This window comes from Carassius auratus, chromosome 8 (genome assembly GCF_003368295.1).
Source record: "Carassius auratus strain Wakin chromosome 8, ASM336829v1, whole genome shotgun sequence".
NCBI lineage: Eukaryota > Metazoa > Chordata > Actinopteri > Cypriniformes > Cyprinidae > Carassius > Carassius auratus.
In genome coordinates, this window is record NC_039250.1 from 21,637,617 (window position 1) to 21,657,109 (window position 19,493).

At 38.2% G+C, this 19,493-nt stretch overlaps 1 protein-coding gene and 1 pseudogene across 2 annotated transcripts; both read left to right on the forward strand.

The window, feature by feature from the left end:
- Positions 1-3,299: 3,299 nt before the first annotated feature.
- Positions 3,300-8,777, forward strand: LOC113106774 (homeobox protein aristaless-like 3). 2 transcript variants are annotated; one of them, XM_026268801.1, is made up of 4 exons: positions 3,300-3,640; positions 6,898-7,172; positions 7,846-7,971; positions 8,288-8,777. In XM_026268801.1, exons 1-4 carry the CDS (start codon positions 3,316-3,318, stop codon positions 8,651-8,653), a joined length of 1,092 nt encoding a protein of 363 aa, XP_026124586.1. In that variant the 5' UTR covers positions 3,300-3,315; the 3' UTR covers positions 8,654-8,777. The 2 variants fall into 2 exon arrangements, with proteins under 2 accessions (XP_026124586.1, XP_026124587.1); XM_026268802.1 differs by having other exon boundaries at positions 6,901-7,172; positions 8,288-8,776.
- Positions 8,778-11,930: 3,153 nt separating this feature from the next.
- Positions 11,931-16,647, forward strand: LOC113107618 (RNA-binding protein 15 pseudogene; annotated as a pseudogene).
- The last annotated feature ends 2,846 nt before the right edge of the window (positions 16,648-19,493 follow it).

Sequence of the window (19,493 nt, forward strand, 5' to 3'; positions counted from 1 at the left end):
TTTATTTTTGAAAGTCAATCAAATTCTAAAGACACAAACCTGCAGAAAGTTACTGAATAATTCCACTGTTATATTGCCCAGGGAAAAACCATACAGTTAAATGAAGAAAACCTCACTACATTCCAGAATATTTGGGCAGTTGTCACACCCATGGGGTTGGGTGTCACTTTTTTATATATGTATTATTCCATATATATTTCTATAGCCTATAAAAATATGACACCTAACCTGACATTTATGACTTTTTGTCCTGACCCTGTCTGAATTATTCCAGGTTTTTGCGTTCACTTATTTGACTAATTGGAAACTATTGGAAACTGCATAATCTGGACGTGATTAGGCCTATACAGTCATAATGACTGCACTGGATGCGGCCAGCGCAACGCGACAAAAAAAAATCGTCCTGAAAAAACTCATGCACAGTTCTATTTCTGTCGCACTCCACGCGCCCTTGCTACTTCTGACGCGACAAATAAAAGAATTTGCAGCGGTCGCTTTGTCTTGTTCAGTGTAGACAGTCTCTGTTGCAACACTAGTCTACAACGATCGCGTCGGCTGTAAAATCTAGAAAATCATTCCAATGCAGTGTTTAAACTTTAAGTTTGAAACCAACATATAAAACCACTGATACAAAACTTTTACATTTGTAATTGGACTTTTGACTCCAAATCCTGCAACTGGTAGATACTAACTGTTTGGGTAGACATTTTCCCGGCCCATGTCATCTCAGTGGAAAACATAATAACTGAATTCACTTAGCTCGTGAGACAACTTGTCCCGCATTATATATAGACTAGTCAGTATTTATTTATAAATACTTAGGCCTACACATTAACTCGCTGAATTAAACGAGCATTGTATTGTTTTGAGAATGCATTATCTTCTACTTACTGCCGACGCTTACTAAATTCCTAGCGGGTCTCCAATTTTCGCCCATATGTTTTCAGATCTCCTCCACAACATCCTAATCTAAGTCACGCTGTTTATTAATTGGCTCACAAACATGCCACTGCATACGAGCAGAAGCCGGTCATGTCCTTTTGATTAACTTCACGGGGTCCTTTAATGTGCCTTTAGGATCACTGAAATAAAAGGGTAAGATTTTCCTCTCTCTATTAACATCTTCACAGCTTAATGTGGGGTATTTGCTGGAGTGTTTGCGCAAATTCTTTTTTTTCTCTGTATTTGTAACAAATTTACTTTTTCTGCCCAATGCAAATTATGCAAATTATGTCCGCTAGATACAAATCCCAGTGTAACTTTTAACATGACTGACTTTTCATGTTTGCAACAGAATAACAGAATGAGGTTTATGTTTAGTTTAGACGAAGAATAAGTCAGTGTCATAGAAGTGAGTCAGTATTTGATTTTAGTTTGCAGTGCAACAAAACAACTTGTGGGAGGAAGTGATATGATCTCTTCCGTATTCCCAAAGTCTGTTTGCTTGGTGAATTCATCATCGAATGAAACGGTTCTTATGTGGGCTGACCGAAGCAAATGGACTGGATGTTTACACACTTGTCCGTCAGGTTGGCTCCATACGGCCTTACAGACATCCAAAAAACTGTTAGACATCCTGGAGAGCAGCGCGAGTCGTTTAAGTGCTCTGAGTTTAGAGATGCATTGCAGAGATTTGAGCTGCCACGTCAATATCAACAGTTTTCAATTTCTTTGATCTCTGGATGTCCCTGGATGTCCAGACTCAAGCAGCTCCACGAAGTTCTATGGAAGGCGTTTTTTTTTATTTTTATTTTTTATTTTTTTTGGATAAATTATGTGGACAGTCAGCAGTTTGCAATATATTTCATCAAGCGTTTGTTACCAACAAAAAAGTCAATAAAAAAGGATATTATGATAAACGCTTTAACTTTTCTTCTGGACTTTAAATGTATTTTTAAGAACCACAGATCGAACAGAACAAAATGCATACAGCAGATTTCTTAAAATAAATTGCTAGTAATTAAAAACTCTACAAAAACAATAAATCTATCCTAATATAGGCCACTCTACATTATAGCGAGTTGCTTTTTGTCTGTTTTGTCTATATCTATTATAAGCTTAAAGTTTTGTGCTTTTGCCATAATAAAAGAGGAAATGAGTAACAGGTGAGTTGGTGATCATCATATTAATGAACTTTATTTAAGAAGAATGCAAATTTTCTGTAGCAACTGGATCAGCGTTTGTATAATTTTTATTAATGATGCAGTAACCATAAACCAGCTTTATTTCTTTTATCTGTTATAGTCTATATATGTTAGCGTTTTCTAAAATAAAATAAATGTGATGTTTGCTATTTAACTACTTTTTATTAGTATTTACAGGTTTAGGTTTACATAAGATATATAATCGAAAACGACCCTTTTGGCTTAAAATAGCTAAAAGAAAATATCATAACTTAAATGTTGCCTTGTATAAAATAATGACGTTGGTTTGTATTACATATTAATTTGTACTACATACATATTGATGAATATGCATAGAAATATGGAAGAATATAGAATAGGAATAAATATCAATAGCCTAGTACCCTTAAATTTTTCCCCCTGTAAAAAAGCAACAGTTTACTTTTTATTTTTTTTAATTATTATTTTTTTTTTTTGCTGTTGCTTTAGGCCTTGTGATTTTTTCACACGGCTGTTTCCTTATGTAAATCAAATTACAGCTGTGCTTATACATTGCATACATCTCGATAATAAAATAAAAAGATGTTTCTCCAACGTAGAGTATTTTGTCCGTCTAACTAAAGACCGTGATGGCATTTCAGCTGTTACATATATGATTTAAATTCAAAACTAAATTTTGTCTTTGCTGTAGCATGATATATCATAATCGAATTCATTGAGTGGATGTTTTCGCCAGTGCGCGTTTAAAGGTCGATCCTTGATCCCTGCTTTGATTGAGTTGGGACAGCGTCACGCGTAACATGTTCCTGGATCAAAATCCATCAAATCTGGATTCAGTAGACTAGTTTGGTGATTTCAAGTTAGGCCTATAAGTGCTCAGCCAGTCACAATTATGTGATTTAATCACATTCTCCTATCTCTCATAACAATTTTGTTTTATTAAGAGAAAATGTTTTGGAGGTAAATGGTTAATTGACAGGAGCCGCACGTGATTGATTTTTGGGCGTATTGAATCAGACCGCTGTCTCCCTCTCTCCCTCTCCCAGTTTACGGGTCGTTGTTTCTGATCCTCTAAATCCCACCCACTTGAAATGAAGAGGTGGAAAATAATCGCCATCTCTCTTGCTTATACACTAACTTGTCCCCTGTTATTAGCATCCTGGTCCACTATTCTCGTGCTCGGGCCGGGGTGATGGAGACTGAGAGTTGTCTGTCTTTCTCCTCGCCTTCAAACAGGATCACGCCAGAGAATTCACCGGGTTTGGAGCATAATTCTGGCGCGTTCTTTCAGTGTGACGACCACCAAAAGTCTCCGCACCTTCCTCTAGCGCATCGACATGAGTTTTTTATGGGACGCTACACAGACGGCGGCTCCGCGGACTTTACGCACGGCGTCAGCGCTACAACTCCCCGCGCATCGCCTGGAAAACATACGAAGTATTTGGAGAATATGAACCAGGACCAAAAACCTTCGATCACTGAGAAGAACTCGTCATTTTATGAGACTAATTCTGACGGTAAGTGAAAACTAGTTCAGTAGTTCAATGTCAAACAAAAGAATAATAATAGTAGCCTAATAATAATAATAATTCTCAAAAGCCGTTTACACATTTTTTTAAAATAGGCTACTCCACCTGAGAGGCCCAAAACAACCAGTTGCTGGGAATGTCAGTCATATTTTTCATTTACGCATAATTTCTTGAAACGGATATATGGCAACTGGAAATGTAAATAGCCTACCATTACATTACACTTAAAATTATGTCAGCAAGAAAAGTGGTGTTATTTGTGCTGATTAGTGATTGGCTAGATTAAGCCAATTGAAATAATGTATTTATTTATTAAGTTAGACTTTTCGGTTAATCAGTATTTCTTTCGATCTGGAATCTCACTTGTTAAACACTTTTGAAATGGCCTGTACTTAACTTTTTTTCGTTTTATTAGGCTACATACATACATGGTGTTCACGATGTTAAAGTGAGATGTGTATTCGTTGTGTGTTTTTATCAATAACCACAATATAAAACGTTAGAATTATTATTATTTTTTTTACATAATTTATTTACACTACTACTTAAAGCAGTTTTGTTAGGCTTCAAAACTATCTTTTTACTTTTTTTTTAATTACAAACTTTTACAAACGTATATCTGATCTCAAATAGCTTAGCTAAAAGTTTAATGTTTGTATAATTTTGGTTTTTAAAATAATTAACTCTAAATAAGTTATCATAATGAGTTAAAAATAAGCCATATAGTAAAAGTAAAATAAAAGAACACTTTGTTTCAATTTTATTATTATTATTTTAAACCAGGCAAGTCAGTTAAAAACGGCTTCTTACTTTCAATAACAGCCTATTTTAGTTATTATTAGTATTATTATTATTTTATAACAGCTGAATGGTTGTTGTAAGAGCTGCGTCTTTTAGGAAATTTCAGGCCTGCTCACCCGAGCGCTTTTCGTCCTCACACTTTCCCAAATCATGATTTAAAAACGCATGTTTAAAGTTCTTGCATAATTATTTATTATTTGTGAGGTTCAAATCTTTTTTGATCTGTTGTGATCAAACGTTTTCTTTCCTCATACAGCTGAAACAATTTATTTCTAGTCTCAATTTATATTACAGGCCTAATCATAAAATATTGCGATGTCTAGGCCTAATTCTCAGAAACAATATCGTCAGAAGCATAATGACCATTCTTGTTTGCGTTTAAATGCCTTACTATTCTGTCACACATTCTAAATACGAACAGAGATCTTGGATTCTAAATTGGGTTAATTTATAAACGATTATGTCGATATAAGCTAAGTCAACAAGCAAGTTTACATTTCCAGAATAACTTATTTATTAAGATCACGAGACGTGTTGAGCCAGTATGTTCTTCAACTTTTAATTGGGGACCTCACCTTATGGGGCTCATGGGGTGTGCAAACAAATATAGATTTATTGGTGGGAACGAACTAGTGTTGAAGACAACAAAACAACATGTTTTGTCTTTTAGTATACTGTGCTATAAGGAGGAAGAAATGCAAGGTCATTTCTGCCATATGTGCCGGGGTCACAGCGTCGAACTTGTTTCCGATACATCATTCATCGTTGCACTTATATTATAGCCTACTTTTTGAAAGACACTCTTTGTCATGTTCTCAATCATTTTTAAAACTTCATCTTTATTAGTGTATAGCTCTTTCGAAGGTCAGTGGATACATTTTGGGAGATGTTTAATTAAAATTAAATTAAAATAGTAAAGTCTTGTTATATAGTGTTCTTAGGCCGGAGTATATAACTATTATATTCCTTAAAACATTATTATGATTATTATGATTATTATTATTATTAGTTCTTGCACTATTTGAAGAGATAAAATATAATAATGCTATCACTTTAAAGTTATGGAGCTCTAGTAAATGGTTTCCTCTGTTTTGGTGAAAATTAAATTAGGAAAACCATAATTCATCTCTGCCACTTAATCACTAAGCAGAGACAGACATTGAGCTTTAAAGCAAACTGCCTGGGGATTTTTATGACCCAAGGTCAGATGTTTTTAATATCTACAGAAACATCTAAATTATAATTTCACTCTAATTCAGATGGATTACAGGGGAACTCTTGTGAGGAAAACAAACTATAGCACTATCATTGTCATACAGTACTATCAGCAAGTTCTTGACATGCCTGTAAAGAAATATATATCATATTTTTTTATGTCTCAAATAGACTTTGACTCTTGTATGCATTTGAATGAATTAAAGCACATTTTCCATGAAAATTATGGATATGATTATTTGATTAAATAAAAAATTGCTACACAGAAGAGACATACATTTCTATTTTAAACTCATGAAGAAAAAAACACCCTCTTGTAAAGGACTTTGACTGGTTTATTCCTTTTAAAATAGCTCTTCCCATCATTTATATCCTCCTGAGAAAAGCAAACACGTCCTGTTTGAATGATGTTTATTATTAAAGTGATTATAACAGAACTTTTTTTGTCAAAATTCCTTCACTTCTTACAACCTTTTAACCTGTCATAACATAATAGCTGTGGATTTTGTAATGACATGCATTTTATTGTACTATTCAAGCAAGCGTTTAAACTTACAAAAATTGATTTTTAACTCAAGCCATTCAATCTAGAGTTTCAAGCTTAATCAAAACAGTAAGCTCTGCTGACAGTGTGTTATTATCCTCTTTAAAGTTTGTGGAATACCAATAAGTAGACTGAATATTTGAAGCAATGTTGGTTTAATGGTCTACTATTTAATATAAACTGCTAAAATATTCTTCTATGATATAAGCTTCTATGGTTTACAGTAACATACAGTGATTGCTATGAATTTATCACTGATCAAAAATATGTTTTATTGTTTATTTTTTTAGCAAGGTTAAATTGCTAAATATATATATATATATATATATATATATATATATATATATATATATATATATATATATATATATATATAGCTTTGGTGCTTCATATGGAAACCTGCAATATAATGTGTATTAATTTAACTTGTAAACATTATAATTCTATTCATAATTAAAACTCATATATTTGACATGCGTTTGTGGTTAGTCTGAGGTTGTTACGCCCTGCAGCTGAATCAGGTGAGAGGGAAAAATATTCAGGCTATACATAAAAAAAGCCATTAACTGCAGTTTAGAACACAAGAAAAGCACAGTACTTAAAGAGAAAATTATGTTTAATTAGCCTGGGCACAGTATCTATATTTGCTTATTAGAATCTAAATGTCATTCTGTATTGGTGTCAGCAGGAGATAAGACCATACCCAAGACTCTTGCATATCCTGCTCTAGACTCTGAGTGTTGTGGAAAACTGAAAGAGCCGTCCAACGGGTTGCCTGGAGACTCCTTCGCTGACTCCATCGACCTGTCAGGCAAGAACAAGAAGCGGAGGAACCGGACAACCTTCAGCACCTTTCAGCTAGAGGAGCTGGAGAAGGTCTTTCAGAAGACACATTACCCAGATGTGTATGCACGGGAACAGCTGGCACTGAGGACGGAGCTCACGGAGGCAAGAGTGCAGGTGTGTTAGACCACCTCGTGGGACAGGCTTTTAGTTATAAAATCAATGAAAGTATTTGGTATTATAAAAATAATTATGTCTATTCTCTTATTTTTGTGTATTCTCACAAAGGCTGCATTACTTGATGAAAAATACAGTTAAGACAGTAATATTATGAAATATGATTATATTTTAATTAACTGTTTTCTATTTCAGTGTATGTTAAAATGTCATCTATTAATGTGATGGCAAAGTTGAATCTTCAGCAGCCATTAGTCCAGTCTTCAGTGTCACATGATGTTTCAGAAATCATTCTAATAGGCTGTAATAATACGTAGTGCTCAATAAATATTTATTGCTAAAAACAATTGTGCTACTTACTATAAAGTTCAAAAGTAACATTGTCCTTACAGATCCTTGCTGAGTGAAGTATTAATTTCTTTCAAATAAACTTTGGTAACTAATCTTAATAAAATATCAGGTTTCAAACGCAGCAACATGCACTAATATTTATTTATTTATTTGCACAGATTTAAGTGCTTTCACTAATATTAATGTTGCTCATCGATTAGATTAAATATATTGAATTCAGTGAAAGGCAGAGTGTTCCATTTTGAGACGGCCTATATTTATATCACTCTATAATTAAGTTATTATACAGTAATAATAGAGTATATGGATATTCTTTCTCCAGGTGTGGTTCCAAAACAGACGGGCCAAATGGAGGAAAAGAGAGCGTTACGGGAAGATGCAAGAGGTGCGAAACCACTTTGCTGCTACATATGATATCTCCCTTCTCCCTCGCTCCGACTCATACCAGGTACACACGCAAATACACAAACACAGAACACAAAGACAGCATAAGACAGAGCTTGAGAACATAAAATGTAGCTTTTGTATACGATTTCAACACACACAGGGGAGTTGCTTTGGTTTGGCTGGAGACATAATGGACATTATAATGATTTATATTTGATGTCATAAACACAGACTCAGTTTAGTTTTATATTGTATGTTAGTGTAATTTCATGGGGCACAAGCCAGCATTAAACATATTTAATTTGTATACATGTTAATTAAATGTAAAAAGGTTCTGAAAATGATTTCAAAATGTGTTTTTTTTTCTTTCCACACAGATGCAAAATAACCTGTGGCCAAGCAGTGCGGGAACAGGAGGTGCCGGCGGGGCGGCCAGTGGTTGTGTTCTGGGAGCAGAGAACATGGCGTCCTGTATGAGCCCTTACCCCCATCCTCACGGCAACCTGCCCGGGCTCATGGGTATGTCTGCGTCTCCAGGCCATCCTCATCATCATCATCATCATCATCATCACCCACCCCACCACCCTAGCATTAATGGGATATACTCACTCCATGGCTTCCCAGGAAGCCTGGGGGCCCATTCCTTTGAGCCCGGACCAGAGTCTGAATACAAGCCCTCAGGCCTGGTGGCCCTGCGCATGAAAACCAAAGACCCCGGGAGCCTGTTATCCTGGCCGACATGACCGTGCAGCTGCAACTGGGATTGTGATGACATCACTGAGCCAGCAAACAGTTAGCATGCCTGCACACAACTGAAATACTTTTTTAATGCTCAATGTACACATCTGTTTTTTTTTGTTTGCAGGCTTCGAGATGTTTTCACTGCAAAGATACATTTGACGTTTTCCCTATGGAAGCATCTCATTTGTTTGTGTGCTTGTTGAAATTCTATGAGCTTTGCACACAACTTGCCAAAATATAAAATTACCAAAGAGGATGTGCAACCTTTTTTATTTAAGTATGTTAAAGTTACTCTCATAGTTTCAGTGTATGCAGTGGTTTAGCCCCATTATGTATATATGTAGTCCCAGTCAATAAATGATTTTACATTTTCTGACTTTGTGCATTCAAATATGTCACCACTAAAAACAGCAAATACATACGTGCTTCTGGTAAACCATAGCAGGAATGAACTATCACTGCATATAGATTACATTTTTTGTTACTAAGTGTTTATGGATTGCTTATTTTAATTAGGGATGCATGATATTTTGGAATCATATTGCCTGATATAACGGTTTGCTTTTTTATTAAACATCTTTGGTCAGTATTAAATATAAACTTGTACAAGCTCATTTCTCAAATTTTTACATTTAGATTAACTTAGGTATTATCTAACACTCAATTAAAGTCACTTTTTAAAAACACTAAAAACTTAATAACAATGCTAAATGTAATTTTTAGAATGCCCAGACACTTTGTGCATTCAAAATAATTTATTTAGTATTTGTTGTTTTATTCTTTCTTTTATTTATATAGAATTTAAAAAATTTACATTTAAAACCATCATCCTAGTAAAAATTTTTGGTATTCTACATGAATTTAAATATTCATGCATCCCTAATTCTAATCTTGAATAATATACGGAATTTGTGGTTTTACTATAACATAGATAATTGTACAGGTTCAGGCAACTTTGGGATCCATATGAACATCTCATAAAATTCTAATACAACAAAAAATATTTTGTGTGCCGATTTCTTAAGGCTAGTATACTTACAAGCAAGGTGAAATGTGTTTTTGTTTTTTGTTTTACTTGAGAGAGAGCATGGCTGTCTAATGAGTAATTTTTAATATTTTGGTGTGGGCTGGCTGTCAAATGTCACCTGATACACCAGCAGCATGTGACAGCCCTGCTAATACAAAACCAACTAAGTGACCACAAACATCTCACTCTCAGAATGATGACAGATCCAAGGTTTTTTTTTTTTTTTTTTTTTGTCATACCAATCAGTCTTAGTTCTGGGGTCTGACAGCTGGACAGAACCACAAAGAATAATGAATTATGAATCAACTTACATGTTATGCTACTGTTTAATTCAAGGGTCTTTGATAAAAATCTAAATACTAATGTGACAAGCAAAGCAGACCCCTTCTGAAGCTTGTTATGTGGTCGATGTATTAAAAAATAAATGTTTGAAATGCACCTGGGCTTCATAACTAATCAAACTAGTTCAATTCGAATTCTGCCTGGTGAAAACCTACATATTTTTGAACATTCAGTTCCTGTGACATTGACTTTTAATAACAAAAATGTCTCTCATACAAACAGGGCTTCTAAAGAACAACATGCATTCTAAATTCTGTTTTTGAGACAACGCAATGTCAGTATACAGTTGATCGTGTTTGGTGTGTTCTTGGAATCCCAATCCTGTGGGAAATAGCTGAAGTTAAAGTGTTCTGTTGATACAAGTGCCAAACAGCCTTGAGGAGGGCAGTTCTGTGACCCAGCCATGGGACCGGTGTGGGTTTTTCAGCTTCATCTGGGTTTAATGACTGCATGCCAATCCTGCCAGGCACTCTTTCAGGGGGATTCACTTAATTTAGATGACACATAAGACGAAATTGCTTGAGATGAAAAAAGCTGCAGTGACAGGATTTTCAAAGCTTCTCTCATTTTCCTAATTCCTCAAAATGGGAACATCTTGACAGTTGCTTTGGGGCTAGCATTTCCTGCTGCTTCTTTCCTTTGTGCATTGAGGATGACAGAAACGCTGGATCACATTAAGTGCCAGTTTGGGACCGTGCCGTGTTTTGGAGCGAGTTGACATGTGGTTCCAATAGAGGATAGAAAGGGAGGCTGACAGAAACTCTCTCCACACCCACAGCTTCGAATTCCAGCCTGATCTTTCAAGAAAATGGAGCCAGCTCCAGCTACACATGCAAACTGATTAAATCCCAGATTAAAGGATGCGATAAAGAAATTAAGTTCAGGAATACAAGAGAAGCGTTACTAAATAGATGTGAACTACAATGAAACAGATGGGATGAAAAATGTACAGAGTATAGTGAATAAAAAATATTGACCCGTTGTAGGCGTGCTGCAGGAAAATTGGGCAGTTTGAATTACATTTGGCAGTAAATAAACGTTCCTTGAATAAATAAAAAATACATAATGTGCTTATTTCTGTATTTAACCTTGATTTGTATTAGACAGAATTATTTCTACAAAAATCACTTATTTTTAAAGTATATATAACTGTCTGCTGAAACACACACAAGTAATTGTGAAGCTAAAGCACTTTTTGCATGTACTTCCGGATTAAAGTGTCTGTTTGTTGTCTTATAAATATATTCCTTTAGTAGGCTACTATTTAACTGTGTCTTTTTACATAACATTTTTACTATCTTTTCGCAGACTAAAATATATTACGGCTGTTCTGAAAATTTATATTATTTAAAATGCATTCATTATAATAAGGGTGAACCTCGCTGAGAATGCTAAATCAACACTGAACCGACATGGTGAAAAAGCTATTCTTCACGTTTACACTAACGTGACCCTTCCCTTCACTCCAGTTCAACAGGCACACATCACCATCTGTTGGACATAAAGTGAACTTCACAATTTGTTCTTAGTTTTATTAATTTGACCACTTGCAATTTATAATTCATTAAAATTCTTAATTTAAATTAAATGTGAGGTGAGGTGAAATTCCCAGTCTTTAGCATCAGCTAGAAGCATCAACACTTTTTAATTAAAAAATTTATTATTTTTTCTGCATGATTTATGGATTTATCATGTTGACAAAAATATCGAATTCAGAAGCAGATATGATTATATTTTCAATGCATGTCCTCACAACTTGAGAGAAGTTAAATGTCACTTCTCTTGTGTCTATGGTGTTTGAAGCTAAAATGGTGTACACCGAGACTGGGCGCTGTACGGGAGGTCTTGATTGACAGACAGAGCGACCAATTGCGTTGACGTTTCTTAGAGATTCAAACCAATCAAAGTCCATGGGCGGGTCGTCTTTTAGTCTTGACAAGATGGCGTATGCGGTTGTTTTGCCGCAGGGACTCTAAACAAATCATACAGTTTCTCGTGTAAATTCGTTGACATTGCGGTTAGCATAACTGTTAAAAAGTGTTTTATTAGGCGCGCAAAGCCAGAGGACATCTAACATGAAAGGGAAAGAGCGGTCGCCGGTGAAAAAGCGTTCAAGGGCCTTGGATGATATACGAGACAGGGGAGGAAGCCATCCGACCAGTAAGAAAATGGGGGTTATCTCGATCTCTGGCGGTGGAAGCAACAATGGCAGCACTTCGTCTAAAAGCGAAGGGGGTTCTGCACGACGGGGGCTGATCGGGGATAAAAGAGACGGACGGGATTTTGACGGACATGTCTCCAGTCGGACTGGAAATAACCACGGTTACACCAGCCCTGTCGCGAGCTCGAGCGGCAAGAATCACGCCTCGAGCCTATCCTTAGAGGCGGCCGCGCGCACCAACTCGCGCGGAGAGTCGCGCGCCCCACTTCCCACAAACGAAAGTGAGTACAAAACTTTAAAAATCAGCGAGCTCGGCTCCCAGCTGAGCGACGAGGAAATCGAGGACGGCCTCTTTCACGAATTCAAAAAGTTTGGCGACGTGAGTGTTAAAATCAGCCGAGTCAACGACGAGAGAATCGCATTCGTCAACTTTAGGAGACCGGATGATGCCAGAGCGGCGAAGCACGCGCGAGGCCGGCTGGTGCTCTACGACCGTCCTTTGAAAATTGAGGCGGTCTACTTGAATAGGAGGAGAAGTCGATCTCCTGTAGATAAGGACCATTTCTCTGTCGTTGCAGGCCACAGACATTTGCATACCCAGAGGCCGCTCTCTCCAACCGGTCTGGGTTACAGAGACTACCGGTTACAGCAGCTAGCGCTGGGTCGGCTTCCTCCTCCCCCACCCCCGCCGTTACCGAGAGAGCTTGAAAGAGAAAGAGAGTTCGCCTTTTATGAAGCCAGGGCCCGGCCTGCGTACATCGCCGAGCGGGCCGCACCTTTCCGCGAGGAGGACTTTATCTCTCCCGAGGATGACCAGAGAGCCAACCGCACACTGTTTCTGGGTAATTTGGATATTACTGTGACTGAAAATGACTTGAGGAGAGCTTTTGAACGATTTGGGACCATCACAGAGGTGGACATTAAAAGACCCTCTCGGGGCCAGAGCAGCACCTATGGCTTTCTTAAATTTGAAAACTTGGACATGGCCCATAGAGCAAAAATGAGCATGTCTGGGAAAGTTGTGGGCCGAAACCCCATAAAAATTGGCTATGGCAAAGCCACCCCCACCACACGCCTGTGGGTGGGCGGTCTTGGACCTTGGGTGCCTTTGACTGCGCTAGCCAGGGAGTTTGACCGCTTTGGCACTATCAGGACTATAGACTACAGAAAAGGAGACACCTGGGCTTATATTCAGTATGAAAGCCTGGATGCCGCTCAGGCAGCCTGCACACACATGCGTGGATTTCCTCTCGGCGGTCCCGACAGGAGGCTGAGGGTGGACTTTGCTGACACGGAGCACCGCTACCAGCAGCAGTTCTTGCAGCCCCTCCCTTTGCAACACTATGAAATCGTGGCTGAGTCTTTCGTTCATCGTGCCACCCCCGAGGCCATAAGGGTCCGAGAACGGACTCCCCCACCGCTGCACTTCAGAGAACGAGAACTGTATGCCGGGGCTGAATGGCCTGTGCCTGCCATCCGTGAACGTGTACGAACTCCTGCCTTCGAGCCCCTTGAACACTTGGAGCGCGAGCGGCGGCGAGAGGCCTGGTCACTGGAGCGGGAGCTGCCGGGGAGGGACGCTGCACGCAAGCGGCGGCTCATGGAGGACGGGAGACATCTAGAGTGTTCACCTGACAGCAGCAGCGAGTGGGCGGCCCGACGTCGCAGACCGCCATCCCTTGAGGGCAGCCCCGGAGAAAACAGTCGAGATGGACGATTCAGCGACCCAGAGCGGCCGGCGAGAGCAGACCGCGTGTCCCCTGTTCGAGAGAGCCGCAGCAGCCTTGACCGAGGCCTTGGTGAAAAGCGCATTAAAAACAGCAGCCTCTTCGAGTCCAGTGTCAGCGTGAGCCCTGCGGAGAGAAAACGCAAAGCAGGCGATTCAGGCAAAGGTGCCTCCAAAAGGGACCGATCAGAGAACAGCTCCAAAAGCAGCCAGGCTTCAAAGCAGGACGCAGGGGGCAAGCTGAGCATGCCCTGGAATGGCATGCTGCTCCTAAAAAACAGTAACTTCCCAGCCAGCATGCACCTTCTGGAGGGGGACCTGAACGTCGCCAACAGTCTCCTCATCGACGGCAGCACGGGAGGTAAAGTCACACAGCTGCGCATTACACAACGCCTTCGCCTCGACCAGCCCAAGATCGACGAAGTGTCTCGGCGCATCAAAGTCGCAGGCCCAGGAGGGTATGCGGTTCTACTGGCGGTTCCGGGCAGCTCTGAGGAGGCTTCATCTTCGGACCCAGCAGCGTCAACGCAGAGGCCCCTGCGCAACTTAGTTTCGTACCTGAAGCAAAAGCAGGCCGCTGGGGTCATCAGTTTACCCGTCGGGGGGAGTAGAGATAAGGACAACACTGGTGTCCTGCACGCATTTCCACCATGTGATTTCTCACAGCAGTTCTTAGATTCTTCTGCGAAAGCTCTTGCCAAAACGGAAGAGGACTTCCTGGTCATGATCATTGTGCGAGGAGCATCTTAACAATCATAATGCACACAAGTGTTGCTAAATGCAAGCAGCTCTAAATGTCTCTTAATTGCATGCTCTCTCTAAAGCAGGGCAAATGTTACCTGCTCTGCCAAACGTAAAAAAAAAAAAACAGAGAGAGAGAAAAAGGCCCATTCTTATAGTAAAGTTTAGTGCTATAGCAATATATTTGTTTTCATTTGCAATTTATTCAGAGGTTTAGTTTGTGATAAGTTGCACCCTGCATAAAAGAAAGAATGATATTGGGAATATTAGAATAGGAATTTAATTTGCTATTGGTCATTAAACGCTGTCTAGTTTCAACACTTCCTATCAACATGTATTTCAGTCAGATTCCAGACAGTCATCCCTGTACAAAATCCTTTTTGTGAATTGTTTATTTTGTTCATGTTCATGATTCTCAATTAATCTGATTTAATTGGAACCTGGTTTATGTGTCTTGATGCTTTGAACAATCATTCAGTAATGGGGAGTGTAATATAGGTATATAGTACTGTAGGCCACTAAAACAGGCAAAATATTTTGCTCCGTGAACTGCATGTTGATGCTAGTGTTGTACAGTAAGTGGTTTAATATATGTAGCCAGAAATGTCATCAGTGTTATATTGATTGATACAGGCTGCATTTTTAACACCCTTTTATCACATTAAAAATAATTTGTGAACATATTTTGATTTATAAATGTATATATTTCTAAGCCCCCCTTAGACCAAAGCATAACATCAAGCTTTCAGTTTGTTTAAAAATGAAAAAGGTGTTCTGACATACTGTTTTCATATTTTTGGGTTACATTTGAAAGGTTTTGAATGAAGCATAATTCTGATTTCAAAGTGGGATTAGAGTGAAATGTCTTTGTTTAAATTATAATGGGTCTCAGATAATTCATGTGTTTGCATAAGGTGGTTTTAATTAACCCCCCCACCTATAGGACTATCATAATTTCCCAGGTAAATTCTATTTACAGTGATATTGTTAATAATGGGATTCTTATGAAGGTCTCTTTATAAAGCTAAAGAAAAGAGGTGCATATACAGACTTTTCCATTCATCAATGTAAAGTGCATGTGTCCTATAATGTGATATTTTCATAATCACCCGTAAATGGCTAGATATGCCATGTGGATAGCACTAAGAAATTAAGGTGTATAACAAATATATATATAAAAAAAATCAAGCCCACGTATTTGTACAAAAAAAAAAGACTTGATGCCCTAAAGAGCTGTTTCCTGTGCAACTGTAAGACAGTCCTACGTTTTATTTCATTGACATACCTTTAGTTCACAATATAGACGTACATTTGAGTATGTTTTTAGTTTGAAATGTTACACAATGTTGTGGTTCTTCGGTGTCATTGTTTGAATGGTTTTAAAATGGCAGTCTACACTTTTCCCTAAAATCCTGAAGAAGTATAAATTTGTGTTCTTAGTCTGTTTAGCAAATTGCAGTGTACTGATCTGATGCATAACTAACATCTTTTCATGTAAGACGTTTCTATTCACACTAAATAGTGTTTTAAAAGTTGATTTGCTTGGTGATATTACAACATAACAGCTGTTTGTGTACATGAATAAATGGACATACTGTACGTTCAGTCCCGGCCACATGACGGACAGGACAGGAAATGGACCGTTCCACAAGTGGACTTCACATGGCTGGAAACAAATGATTGTTTGAAATGATTCTGGAGCCCTTTGGATGCACAGGGGCAAGAGCTTTCCATTTAGTGTTAGTGTACTCTCACTCAGAGCATCTTCCTGCTTGTGTAATTGTTTTTTTTTTTTTTGTGCTTACAGTTCCCGTATTTAAACGGAAATAATGACACTCTTGATTTGTGCTGTGTTTACCTAATTTCTTGATTGGGGGAGAAAGAGGAAGCGGTCACTCACTCCTTGCACAGCTTCTGACGTGGCTGTTTGTACACACACACTGGCCCCTCATTTGATTATATCACGCTATCAATAAATTGATTCATTTGAGGGAGAAAATGTTTATTCGTTGGAAATCAATTGAAGAACGCCTGCCGCTGCTTTTTTCGGTTGTGTTTCGGGAGGAATTGTTGCTCGATTGCTTGTTTCTGCTCAGGAAAGAGAAATTCTCCTCCGGGATCAGTCACAGCAGTGAGAGCGAAGGGAGAGAGAGGCTCAATGTTATTGTTGATCTGTGTTTTCCACCCCTTGTGTCCTGGAGTTGCCCCACATGCTAAGTAACCCGAGGGTGCTGATGCCCCCAACCCTCAAACAGATCAGGGAGAAGGGGGCCGTTCTGCTGAGCTTTGAGATGATGTTTGCGCAGACCTTCACCTAAACTGAAATCTTTCCATTCTCCCAGGCTGTATGTGTCCTTCATCTGGAAGTATCCAGGCTTGCTGTAACCAGTCCGGCCGTACTATGCATTGCCAGCACGAACCTCAAATCAGTGCTTTCCAGTTCAGAGGAGCAGGCGTTTGTTTGTCCCATCCTTTGATTTCATCCGATATGATTTTGTTTGGCTCCATTGAAAATCAGTGAAGGAAGAGGATTTAGAAAAGCCAAAAGTGTCTTAGCCTTTAACTCGAATCGAGTTTTGATAGTTTCTTAAGCGTTTATTTTCCCTGATTGTGAAAACGGTGATCGGTACGTGGTAAATTGACCCTTCGTTGTGAAGGACCCCTGAAAGAAAACATGCTGCCCATGTGAACTCCACCCAGAGTAATCCTGGAGTTCGCTTGCCAGGAGCCTCATCAGGAGGAAGAAACTGAACGTCCCTTAGTAAGACGTCCGGTCAGCTGCATCACCTCACCAGCAGCTCGTTCAGGCCTCTGACGCCAGGATCCAGACCAGTCCTCTGGGGTGGCTGGTGAGTAAGGGAGTATTTGCTTTAAACCAGGTCTGTAGACTTTAGAAGTCTTCCTGGTGCAGGTAAGTGTCAGTTAAGCAAATACATTAGAACATTGCCATTGGTTGTAACTCCGACATCTTGGTCTGTCGCTCCCAAAATCATATTTATTTGTTTATTCTGGGGAAATGAAAAATGCAGAAATATATGTAATATTTTAGGTAGGAGATTATTGTGCTTTGGGATGTTAGACACAGGAATTGGAAACTGATAAAATTCTATAAATATTACATTATTTCTGCACTATCGTGTTGTTCTACACCATTATGTCTTTCCTCTGTGGAACGAACAAGATATTTTGAAAAAAAATGTTTTTCTTTGTGTTTTTTTATTTTAATTTTTATTTCGCAAATATAGTTGAAACATCCTTCAAAATATATTTTTGTTTTCCACAGAGGAAAGTCATATTTGTTTGGAATGACTTGAGGGTTAGCAAATGATGATAGAATTAAATTTTTTGCGGGAAACTGTATATTAAAATGTATTGTATTTTTAAATGCAGGTAAACTAATAACTTGCCTATTATTCACAGAAACACATTCAAACACTTGTGACAGTAAACAACCCCAAAACATTAAACCAATAAAAATAAGCTCATGGTTTTTTATTTTAATTTTGATTATGAAATATTTTAGATAACTTTTACTAGATCTAAAACAACTAAATGTACAATTTAAATAGAAAATTCAACACAATCTCTTAATTAGTGAAATAATTAAAGCTTCACTACATTTACTTTTAGCATTCTAATCCTAACGGTTAATTTGCTTATGAATTCTAATGTTAATTTGAATTGTAACTTTGTAACAAGTTATATTGTGATGATTTCTTAAAACATTAGGAACATAACTATGACTGTCACTGTTAGGGTTTCATGGGTTTATTTTTATCTTTTTAGAAATGATATAAAGAAACAACTAAATTATTAGATTACTATAGAAAGTCATGGAGCTGATCATCTGCACTAAACCTCATTGATTATAGACAGCCAGAACAAAGGGCTTAGTGTGGGAGGTTGTGTTGAATTCCTTCGTTTTAATTATGTTAAACATTACATAAGGTTCTTTGATTACATAAGGTTCTTTTCATGTTTTTTTCCCCTCCATAGGACTTTTATGATTAATTCCCCATTACTCTGATATTGTTAATACGGTTATACTATGAATGTCACTTTATAAAAATTAAGACAAACAATAATTGTCTATAAGTGATAAAACTTTATACCTCAGGGAATAAGAGTTAATTTTATAATTATGTTTCTGAAATGAGACATCCCTGAAGAATTGAGAGGTAGCTGACAGATGCGGCCTCATGAGGGCGCAGCCCTTGAAATGTGACCGCTTTGATCAGGAGCACAGATGTGGCACATAGTTTGACCGAAATCTGCTCTCTGCAGAACGGTTTGGGAACTGGCTAACATGAAAATCCATTTGCATTAACTCGTATAACAGAAACAGCTGTGATAATTCATTTCTGTAACTTCATTTTCAGTTACGCGTAATGATAATAATAATCAGTTGTCTCAGTCCATGGCACTCAGCTGTGCTCTCTAATGTTTTCTCCTGTATCTTCACCACAGTTCTGACTGACTGGCTTGTCCTTCAGATGCCATGGAGTGGGCCTGGTAACTTGGTAACCGGTAACCCTCAAGCCCCTCCCCTGGCCTCATTTACATAATCTCTTTGTGTAGTTCAGGCACTGTTCCCTTCCCACTTCTCCAAGTAATGAAAAGAGCATAATAAGTCTGACAGTCCAAAACATTAGCTCATTGTTCCTGATTGTAGCTTAGTTCTCTGCATAAGCTACCACATGATGACTATAAACTATTTCAGGCCTCACAATAGGCTTTCAACCCTCTGATCTTACTATAAATTATCTTACTACTCTGATGTTTGACTAGAACCCAAGAAAACACTCATAACTGAATGCAGTCAGAGTTTTCTCTATAAAGAGTTTA

Coding starts and splice junctions, on each gene's coding strand:
- LOC113106774 (XM_026268801.1), top strand. CDS start 3,316: ATGGAGACTGAGAGTTGTCTGTCTTTCTCCTCGCCTTCAAACAGGATC. Junction 3,641..6,897: donor TTATGAGACTAATTCTGACG/GTAAGTGAAAAC, acceptor TATTGGTGTCAG/CAGGAGATAAGACCATACCC. Junction 7,173..7,845: donor TCACGGAGGCAAGAGTGCAG/GTGTGTTAGACC, acceptor TTCTTTCTCCAG/GTGTGGTTCCAAAACAGACG.